An 11,401-nucleotide genomic window follows, 5' to 3' on the forward strand; every position below is an offset into this window, starting at 1 on the left:
GGAAAGTTGCAGAGTCAACATCCCTTCAAGGGTGATTAACTCCCTAGGTTGCCATATTACACAGAATTTTACCAAAAATTACAGCACCGCAGATTGAAAAGGACATTTTTAATCACATTCGACTACAATACAGTTATGTAGCAATTGTATATGCTATGATTGTTTTGGTTGTTGTTTTTTTCCCCCACGGAACTGAAGTTACCCTTAAATTAGCTAATATAATTGTAGTGTTCTAATGAGGAAAGTTGTGGTGTCAACATCCTTTTAGATGTGATTAACCCTTTTGGGAGTATCTCAACAAAAATCTTTTATTTTTTTTATTTTTTAGTGTACCTAAAATCTGACCTGTGTGCATAGACTTCTGGGAAAATCAATTGGCCCATTACACAAGCAGCACATAAAATTTCTGGGGGGCTTTCTGTACACCGGCTGTGTACAGAATGTCTGCAAGTTGCACTGAATTTTATAGTAATCTTCAGATTGAAAATGCAAAGTAAATTTTAACCACTTAAAGGGGTTGTAAAGGTATTTTTTTTTCCCCCTAAATGGCTTCCTTTACCTTAGTGCAGTCCTCCTTCACTTACCTCATCCTTCCATTTTCCTGTTCTTCTGTCTGTAACTCCACACAGTAATGCGAGGCTTTCTTCCTGGTGTGGAGAAAGCCTCTTGAGGGGGCGAGCAGGAGTGTCAGGACGCTCACTAAGGACCCTTTCACACTGTTGTGTTTTTCCCGCGTTTTTTGCGGTAAAAATATCGCTATTAAAACGCCCATAAAACGCTCCCCATGCCCCCTCCATTGAAATGAATTAAAAACCGCGGTAAAAACAGAGCGTTAAAATCGCGGTAAAACACTTGCTATTTTACCGCGTTTTTAATTCATTTCAATGGGGAGCGGTTTAATAGCGCTATTTTACCGCGAAAACGCGGCAAAAACGCAGCAAAAACGCACCAGTGTGAAAGGACCCTAACACACAGCTCCTTTCTCTATCTGCAAAATAGAGAATGTCCTGGCCCTCCTGCTCACCCCCTCAAGAGGCTTTTTCCACACCAGGGAGAAAGCCTTGCATTACTGTGTGGAGTTACAGACAGAAGAACAGGAAGTGAGGATTTCTCAGAAGAAATAAGGACATTAAAAAGCAAAATGGAAGGAGCCAAAGGAAACTATTTAGGGAAAAATGTTTTACCTTTACATTTACAACCCCTTTAAAGAGGAGTTCCACCCTCAAAATTGACCTCCGCTTAACCCACTCCTCGCCCCCTTACATGCCACATTTGGCATGTAATTTTTTTGGGGGGGGGGGGTGGGGGCTTCAGGAGAAGGGGACTTCCTGTCCCACTTCCTCCTTCCGCCGAGGGGCTGCAAAGGCGATACGTCATATCGCCTTTTGGCAGCCCCTCCCTGTAGGTGATCGCCTAGGACACATGACAGGTCCTAGGCGATCGCCTGTCCAATCAAACAGCGCAGCGCCGGGCCGCACCGTGCGCGCATGCGCAGTGCTGCTCGCGCATGCGCAGTGGGTGCCCGGCCGTGAAGCCGAAAGCTGTCACGGCCGGGTGCCCACAGTGACAATGAAGACAATGACGGCGTGTCGCTGGAACGTGGAGCAGGTAAGTGTCAGTTTATTAAAAGCCAGCAGCTACACTTTTTGTGGAAAACCCCTTTAAGGACAGAGCCTCTTTCTGAGATTTGGTGTTTACATGTTAAAAACAAGTTTTTTTTTTTGCTAGAAAATTATTTAGAATCCCCAAACATTATATATTTTTTTTTAGGGCTGGGGAAATTAACTATTAATTCATTGATTAATCTTTAATTTTTTTGGTCGATCAACATTTTTTTGATCGATCAAAATTCTTTTGATTGGTATTCACCCCTCCGCCGGCTTCCGGGCCTTCAGGGAGTTCCGTCAGAGATCCAGTAACCTCACGGACACCGGCGGGGCTTGCCGTGTCCATCTGAAGGGCTCCTTTGCTGTGCCTTCATATCTGCATAGCGTCGGGACCTTACTATCTGCCACACGCAAGGGCTGTTACACTTCCCTCTATCAACCTGGGATTCTACAACCATCCACTGGGAGTTGTGATAGTTCCCTTCATGGGACATCTACATGCCGACGGACTGATGTTAACCCCTCCTTATCTGGATTCAGCAGTGGCATCGTTGTACACATTTTTATACCAGTATCATACTTAGCTACATGTTTTTATGACTGCTTTTGCTACCGTTTGCTATTACTCGCACCATTTTTACAGTTTATGTAGCTACATCGATTTTATCTCCAGTGCAATATTTATTTTGTTACCTACTTGAAGACTATAAAAGTTTTAATGCTATTCCCATCGAGCGCTGCCTTTGTGTGTTTTTTGTATCCTGCTATCCATTTTTCCAGTGGTTGGTAGCTGCACTGGGAATCAGCCTGCAAGGAGGAGATCAGCTAAAAGTAGTTGGATCTGTATGTGCGTTATAATTAATCGAAATTAGTTGATTAATCGATTTAAAAAAAACGATTAATCGAACACAAAAATGTAAATCAGTAACAGCCCTAATTTTTTTCTAACACCCTAGAGAATAAAATGGCGGTCATTGCAATACTTTTTGTCACACCGTATTTGCGCAGCGGTCTTACAGGTGCACTTTTGTTTAATTAAAAAATAAGACAACAGTAAAGTCAGCCCATTTTTTTTTATACAGTGAAAGATAATGTTACGCCAAGTAAATTGATACCCAACATGTCATGCTTCAAAATTGCGCCTGCTCGTGGAATGGCGACAAACTTTTACCCTTAAAATTCTCCATAGGTGACATTTAAAAATATCTACAGGTTGCATGTTTTGAGTTACAGAGCAGGTCTAGGGCTAGAATTATTGCTCTCGCTCTCGGTGATTCTTTTCCCAACTTTTTAAGAAAAAATTCTGACATGTTGGTGTTATATCTTTCACTTGGATGTTATAAGTTGCACTAGTAAATACAGCTGTATAAAACAAAAACTGTGTCTGTCTTTATTTCAGAATAAACAATATAGCTGCGTGCTGCCACCTGATGGTAAAAAAACTTGGATATAAATTTGCTGCTATCACCTATGTGTTCCCACAAAAAATGAGAATCGCGTTTTCGCGGTAAAATAGCGCTATTAAACGTTCTCTTTCCCTGGGGCGATCGCTGGGAGAAAGGCTCCCTGCCGATGGTGCTCGCCCCACCTCTCCCAGGCAGCCCACGCTCGCAAGCCCTCATTTTCCACTCGCAAAATGCAACTAGGCGAGTGGAAAATTTGAGGGCTGAGCTACTGTATAAACATTAACACCTACCTCCTATATAGATTACCAGTTGCTGATATCTATGGTAAGTGACTATAATATATAGCAACCCTGCCAAAGGCAAATAAATAATACGATTTCCTAATATAATTTTTTTTTTTTAAATAACAAACATGTCATACTTACCTCCACTGTGCAGCTCGTTTTGCACAGAGTGGTCCCGATCCGCAACTTCTGGAGAACGTTGAGGAAGAGGAGAGCCGCTGTATCACAGAGAGCGGATATAGCCCGCTGTAACAGCTTGTCGTCTGCTTGTCATTACACACAGTCCCGCATCCTGACCTGCGCCTGTGATAGACAGAACGCCGGTCCAATGCTGGGATGTGCTCTGTCTATCACAGGCGCAGGTCAGGAGGCGGGGCTGTGTGTAACCATGAGCACACGGCAATTGTAATGTACGCTGTTACAGCAAGCTATATCTGCGCTCTGTTTTCCGTCCGGCTCTCCTCTTCCTCCACTCTCTCTTCCCCTGTGATGATCCGGCCTACCTCTCTTCCTTGGCACAGGTGAGGCTGCAATGGTGGGCACAGGTGAGGCTGCAATGGTGGGCACAGGTGAGGCTGCAATGGTGGGCACAGGTGAGGCTGCAATGATGGGCACAGGTGAGGCTGCAATGATGGGCACAGGTCATGCTGCAATGATGGGCACAGGTCATGCTGCAATGATGGGCACAGGTCACGCATTAATGGGCACTGATGAGGCTGCATTAATGGGCACTGATGAGACTGCATTGATGGGCACTGACGAGGCTGTATTGATGGGCACTGACGAGGCGGCATTAATGGGCACTGGTAATATTTATTTTTGTAACTTAATTCTGCATAAAACATTTAAGTCTCATTTCATGAGATAATTTATAAGGGCGTGTTTAGGGGCGGAATTAGGAGCAGTGCAGGGTAGGGATTTGGTGGAGCAACTGGTGGAGAGTAACCCTTAGGCCTCGTACAGACGACCGGATCTATCCGCTGGGATTGATCCGCGGATCAGTTCCAGCAGATAGATCCGGTCGTGTGTACGTCCGAGCGGACATTTCCCGGCGGATAAAAATCCAGCCGACGGATTCCCAGCGGATAAAAATTTTGTAGCATGCTAAGAAATCTATCCGCTGGAATCCAGTCCAGCGGACTGATCCTGTCGTCTGTACAGACTCACTGGATCAGTCTGTCCGCTCCCCTCCCTCGCATGCGTCGTAATGATTCGACGCATGCGTGGAAGTATTTACCTTCCAGAGTCGCGCACGTCGCCGCGCCATCATCGTGGCGACGGCGCGACACGTCACCGCGGATGTATTCCGCGCGGATTTCGATCTGATGGTGTGTACAGCCATCAGATCCAAATCCACCAGAGGATTTATCCGCTGGAAACGGTCCGGCGGACCGTTTCCAGTGGATATCCTTTCGTGTGTACGGGGCCTTAAGGTCTGGCTTGTAGTTTAGGACTTCAAATTTTGAGCCCTGCAGTAGCTGACTAGATTATTTGGCATGGAGTACTCAATGTAGAAGGAAAGCTACATTACTTGGGTGAAACTTGCATGGCACTTACCTAGCTGCCAAAGGGCTTTTAATTTAGGGATGGTGCAGACACAAGGGACACTGACATGGTCGCCTATATCTGGCAGGTAGGTAGTAGAACTCCCTTGCAATCCTTTGCTTGTGTCAGTTGTACATATTAGGGAATCTAATCTGTTGATTGCTGATAAGAAAAATAAACAGATGGATTTATTTGTTCCTGCCCCAAATCCATTGCTCAATGCCTGGACCAAATACCTTCATTACTGTGCTATATGTTTTCTGCTGCACCACTGGCATGGTTATATCCTCTTAGTCCTCTCAATAAAATTAGCATAAATGTATTCTTAAAGGGGTTGTAAAGGTTTGTTTTTATTTTCTAAATAGGTTCCTTTAAGCTAGTGCATTGTTGGTTCACTTACCTTTTTTTCCTTTCTCTGAATTTCTCACTTCCTGTTTCTCCTCAGTAAGCTTGCCCCCATCATCCGAGCCGTTCTGGCTGGGGGTTAGTCAGCCAGATTAGCTTACTGAAGTGGAACAGGAAGTGAGAAATTCAGACAAAGAAAACAAAGAAAAAAAACATTTAGAAGGGAAATCGAAGGAAAACAATGCACTAGCCTAAAGGAACCTATTTAGAAAATAATAAAATGAACCTTTACAACCCCTTTAAACTAGAACTATAGGCAACACTAGGCAATACTTGAGCGGCGGGGCCTCTGGTAAGGTGCACAAATCAGCTGTTTGGCTGCCACAAGGTCCACTTAAGTGATAGAGGGCTCTTAACGCTGCCTGAGCACAGCAGCATCATGGTCCCCTGTCATTTAAAACTGGTATAATGCATTAGCGAATTAGGTGGCCACGAGGCCCTGTGAGCACGAGGCCTTAGACGACTTCCTAATTTTCCTAATTAAAGAGCCATCTCTGCCCTCATGAAATCTCTCCTCATGCTTCCTAGCTGCTTTGTCCCTTATGAACTCGCTCTACAGCTTCCTAGCTGCGCTGTCCCTCAAGGACTCCCTCTCAGGCTCAGGCCTTGGCCTGTCCTGATCTGGACACCATGGTGCACATCAGCACATCAGCAACTCTGACAGCTCCCCTTACACACGAAGCCCCTTGGGAGGGTGGGGCTCTGAGCTTTACCACTGGCTCTCATATGAAGCCAGCACACAACTGTGCGATTAGTGTGCTTGCTTCCTTCAAAACCTGGCGTAAACCACCATTTTAAACAGTGGCAAAGGGTCACCCTGCCACATTATCTACTGGGAAGCAGATGGCGACTGCTAGTCATACTACAGCTAGAGAGAGGTATAATTGGGTTACAGGACTTTACCTGTGTGGAACTGTGTTTGGATACTTTCCATTCAGGTGCTTCCCAGCCTGTGATATATGGCTAGTTGTGTATGGTGAGAATACATCCCTTTTTGGTGTCATTTCCTGAAAGCACAAAACAACAACAGATTGAGGCGCAAGAGGTGAATCCAACGTATGCAGAACGCCGTGAACAGGTTAACTGAGTTTTCACTCGTGATACCAGCAATATCCCGGAGGACTTGGCATGCAAACAGGAATATCATAAGAAATCATGGAGATTAAAAGGGTTACATTTCTCAGGGATGTCCAGCACTATAATGAAGAATGAGGATGGAGAAAATCAAGATTTCAAAAAACTATACTCTCCATTCTAAAGAAAAGCAATAGATCTTATGACAATCAACCATACAAAAGGGTTAATTTCAGGCAGCTCTTCAATGGCATCTTTTAGAACTTTTATGGAAAAAGAGATAAATATCTTTATCATTTTTGGCTCGAGGATTTTTCTTACTAGAGACATAGGGGTCAATTCACAAAGCTTTTTTTGCCGATACCGGTCGTTATGTAAACGATTTCACACGTTATTGAATCAAGTCCAATTCACTAAACGATTTAACGCTTGTAAAAATCATCAAATAACGTTTCACTACACAGAACCGATATTTTTAGTTTTGAGTCGTTATTGAACGTATTGATCGTTGTTTTAACGACTCAAATCGTTAAATATGTACAGAAGTGCAATTCACAAAGGTTTTTTAGACAATTAACGATCGCTAAGCAATCGTTAAATAAGCACCTCCCTGAGGGTGGCGTTATGACATTTCCCAGGCGATATTTCATTTGTTGAGAGGAATTTTTTGGCGGTTCAGGCTTGTGGTAAATTTTGTTAGGAGTTTTGTGCAAGATGGAACCATTTGGATGTTCTCTATTTGAACTGAAACTGATCCAGAGGCGAAGAAGGACACGTCAGAATGTCGTTCAGATAGAGAAACGTGTATTTCGTTCACGTACCTTTTTGGATCAATTTACTGAAACCCAGGTGATAGCCAAATTCAGATTATCCTCTCCCATGATATATTCCCTGTATGATGAAATACACTTGGCCCTAGAAACACGCACGCGGAGAAGTAATGCAGTACCAGGTCTTGTGCGTTTTTTGGCAGTACTTCATTTTTTAGGAAAGGCCTCATACCAACATGTCAGTGGTGAGATTGTTGGCATCTCACAACCCAGTTTTTCCCGCTGCTTGGTCGAGGTCCTGCAAGCACTGCGACAACTTGCTCCAAAATACATACATATGGGCAAGTCACGTGAAGAGCGGGATCAAATAAAACGTGGTTTTTTTGACCTAGCAGGAATGCCCAATGTCATTGGGGCAATAGACTGCACCCATGTGCCATTATGTCCCCCATCAGAACAGGAGCACATCTACCGAAACCGTAAGGCTTACCATTCCCTCAACATCCAGGTGATCTGTGATTCAAACCTCATAATCCGTGATGTTGTCACCGGCTTTCCAGGATCCTGTCATGATGCCCATATATTGCGCCAATCGGGAATATATGATACTCTGGACAAGGACTTAGAAAATAATGGATGGCTGCTGGGTAAGTGTGCTCCACTGTTTATTTTATGGTGTGTTTTCCAGTTATAAATGCGTATTTATTTTTTTATTCCATACTAGACTGACATTAGTGCTATATCAGTAACATGACAGCTCAACAGCTTTACATTAATCAGTATTTCAAAAACATGTAATAATAAACTCAGAATTTAAATGTCCAAAATACTTTCAAGTACTTTTTAGTTAGCTATCACCTGGTTCAAGGTCCACAAATCTTTCCTTTCTCATGTGAGGTGTATTGTTGTTCCACATGTTCCGTGTGCACTGAAAAGTAGTCACTACTTCAAGCTTGCTTAAGTGATGTATTACACTATCATATTAAGACATCACATGAGAGAGCTAGGAACTACTTATCAAAACACACATGACCAAGGTGTGCCAAAGAAGCCACCCACCAGAATTAAGTACAGTACCTATATGTAAATGATTGCAGCATAAGATGCAACAATTGTGTCAGTAGTTGATTTACTTGAATGTATAGTTAATATTTAAATCTGGGAGTTCAACACTATCCCTTCGGTTAACCCCCCAATATGCATAACATCAAGCAGCACTACCAAGCACAACAATCACCCCCCCCCCCCCCCCCATTGTGCATATGTATTGTACATGAAAGAGACATGTCCCTCTGGTTCTCCGTTATAGTCCCATATGAGGTCTGCACTATAGTATTGAAATATTTATGACAGGCAGACTTTTCCTCCAGCATGTTTTTTTTTAATAACATTCACATGCACTACAGTAATCATGGCCCACAACTGTGGTATGCTGTTGTGTTGTGAGTTAAGTACCATTAATGCTCAATCAAAAGTACAAATCCAGAACCTTGCCCCCCAAATAATTTTAAAATGTGCTTTATTAGACGTATGTTATCCATATGTGACTAACAATGGAAAATTTTCTAAAATGACCACACAATTGGCCACTACATCATGTGATTTAGCATTATTTCTTCTATACTTACAAATAAATTTATATTATTTTAAAATTTATAGGAGATGCTGGTTACCCCTGTCTACCATGGCTCTTAACACCTATCAACAGGCCATCCTCTCCTGCAGAAGCAGCTTACAATGTTGCTCATACCAAAACAAGAGTGGTTATCGAAAGATGCTTTGGTGTCCTAAAGAGCCGTTTCCGTTGCATGTCCTTGTCTGGTGGATTCCTTCAGTATTCCCCCAGTAAGGTAGCTGATATGTTCCTAGCATGCAGCATTCTCCATAACATTGCAAGGCATGGAGGACTACAAGAGGAACTAGACACCACAGTGGAGGATGACATGCCCACAATTCCAGTGGAAAATGATCACAGGGGAAACGCAGCAAGAAGTAAACTGATTACAAACTATTTTACAGGTAATAAACCACCGTAACATGTTTTTAATTTTCCAAACATCATCAGAAATGATCACAAACTTGCATTATTAAGTTGAAGAGACAGACATGCTGTAAAATGAATTATTTGGGCTGATCTTGTTTATCAATGTCAAATCTTAACCAATGATGTTTTTTTTATGATTTCAGGTTAACCCAACTATAAAAACTTTGGAGAAATAACATAAAATTAAGACAGGAGTACAAAAATTGCCAAAAAATGAATCTTTATTTTGTTTTTGTATTTTCACTTTGTTTTACTTCTTTTGCATTTATTTTTTATCTTGTAAAACATTCAACATTAACAGTTTCAAACATATAAAATAAAAGTTTCACTTAAAAGTCTTCTACAAAACAAAAGTGTGTTTGAATTCTTTATTGCAACAAGTGTAAGTGTGGGTTATACACGCAAAAATTCTGTTCATCTGCTAATAAGTACCAACATTTTTTTGACATTAGTGAGAAGCAATAAAATAGAAGACCGAACTGTGTGCCAAAGACAGTTGAAATGCTGCAGTTGCCTGAAACCATGTCCTTGCCAGAAAGATGGTGAATGAAATGAGTGCTGTTAACTGCGTTGTGTGGGAGAGGGGAGAAATGAAATATAACTAAAATAAATACCACCAATTGACGTAATGGCAGATGGCTATAGCCAACCTAAGGTAAGGAGAGTAAGTGACCTGTAAAGAAGCCGTTGATATGCAAACCAATAAATAACACAATAATTGAATCATAATATTATATTTTTGGTGTGATTTATTGTTTTGTATATCATCACCTTCATCACTGGTCACTTAACTCTACCTTTGGTTGCCTATAGTCATCTACCATTACCCCAAATGTTACATATATTTTAATTTCTCCTCTCCACCCCACACCGCAGTTACCATTACTCATTTCATTACTGAGAAACAATGCACGTTAGTTAAAATGTTAACTATTCCACGCAGGGCATTTGAAAGATGGAATAGCGGTCGTCTACAAATTGCAGAAACATTTTTAACCTCATTAGTCAGGAAATGATACCTACATTCCATACCAATAACATGTGGTTTCAAAAGTAACAGAAGTCAAATTACAGCCAACACAACATCAAAAATATATGGTTGGGCAAGATGGAGTATGGAACCATTTGGATGTTTGTTTTTTTAATATGAATTAAACTACCGGCGAAGAAGACGACGTCAGCAACTAAAATATGTAAATTTTGTTTTAAACTTTACAGAAACACAGGTGATATCAAGATTGCAATTATCAGCTACTTTGCTTTATTCTTCATAGGAGAAAATACACATTACTTTTGAAAACCACACAGAGAAACATGGTCCTTGCTGTGACAACAACAATGGATGGCGCATTTTAGTCACAGAGTACAGATACAAATCCAAGCACTTGAGTGAAAATATCAATAATTTACATCCACGTGGATAAAATATAAAAAAAAAAAATTTAGATCCAATAGTGTGCCTTCCTGACGGAAGAAAAGCATGACAAACCTGTCACATTTTCTGCTGTGACAAAGGGTGTCTGTTTCAAATGCGTAGACGTGATGTTATGTGATGTATTCTCCTATTAAACGAATATGATTGATGATTTTATGTAGTGCTGATGAATTATATCTCTACTCTGTAACTTCAACTCTAGTATTATTGATAGTTCACTTCTACTTTTCAACAATCCTACCACTTTTTTGCCTTACAACAAAAAAATGGTTCTGCTTTTGAACAAAAAATATACATGTTAAAACAAATATTTGACAATATTGTTGCACTTGCATTTCAACGTGTATATACAAACAATTATGAAAACCGTAATGATAACAGTAATGAATACTAGAACATGCTTGATAGATAAAAATAGATTTCACATAATTCTCAACCTTTTTTGAAATGTTTTCAGAGGCAATAATGTCATAGAAAAAATCCCATATAACATTAATTGTATATCTATTGAAAATAAAATCAAAGCTACATAACTGTCTAAAGACGTTTCATTGGTCATCCAACCAGCTTGATCAATGATGGCCATTGAAACATCTAAAACTCAAATACAAACGTCATGTTGATTACACATATTTGGTACAGATCTGCAACGACATGGTCAAATGAGATATTTAACTGGAAAAAGCATCTATATAGCAGTCAACTTTGGGCAATATATGACTTAACAATGTTGCGTGCTGAGTAAAAATTTAAAGAACAAATGTTTGCAAGCTCTTTAAATTCAAACTCAGTTGTGAATTATGTGAAATGTATTAAAAAAAAAAAATTGTA

At 41.0% G+C, this 11,401-nt stretch overlaps 2 protein-coding genes across 2 annotated transcripts in view; one reads left to right on the forward strand and one right to left on the reverse strand.

Annotated features, from left to right (window-relative positions):
- Positions 1–6,641: 6,641 nt before the first annotated feature.
- Positions 6,642–9,436, forward strand: LOC120926875 (putative nuclease HARBI1). The gene is made up of 2 exons (XM_040337159.1): positions 6,642–7,738; positions 8,751–9,436. The coding sequence occupies exons 1-2, from the start codon at positions 7,036–7,038 to the stop codon at positions 9,125–9,127; spliced, it is 1,080 nt and encodes a 359-aa protein (XP_040193093.1). The 5' UTR covers positions 6,642–7,035; the 3' UTR covers positions 9,128–9,436.
- Positions 9,437–9,489: 53 nt separating this feature from the next.
- LOC120926874 overlaps positions 9,490–11,401 on the reverse strand; it is a 6,084-nt gene continuing 4,172 nt past the window's right edge. The window contains exon 8 of the mRNA XM_040337158.1: positions 9,490–11,401. This exon is cut by the window's right edge and continues 222 nt beyond it. The gene's annotated coding sequence lies outside the window, so the exon portion shown is untranslated.

Source organism: Rana temporaria, chromosome 2 (genome assembly GCF_905171775.1).
Source record: "Rana temporaria chromosome 2, aRanTem1.1, whole genome shotgun sequence".
In the NCBI taxonomy this organism is placed as follows: Eukaryota; Metazoa; Chordata; class Amphibia; order Anura; family Ranidae; genus Rana; species Rana temporaria.

Excerpts from the sequence above, each read along its gene's own strand:
- LOC120926875 (XM_040337159.1), top strand. The coding sequence starts at position 7,036 with ATGGAACCATTTGGATGTTCTCTATTTGAACTGAAACTGATCCAGAGG. Across the intron at positions 7,739-8,750 it reads AAATAATGGATGGCTGCTGG|GAGATGCTGGTTACCCCTGT; the intron begins GTAAGTGTGCTC and ends TAAAATTTATAG.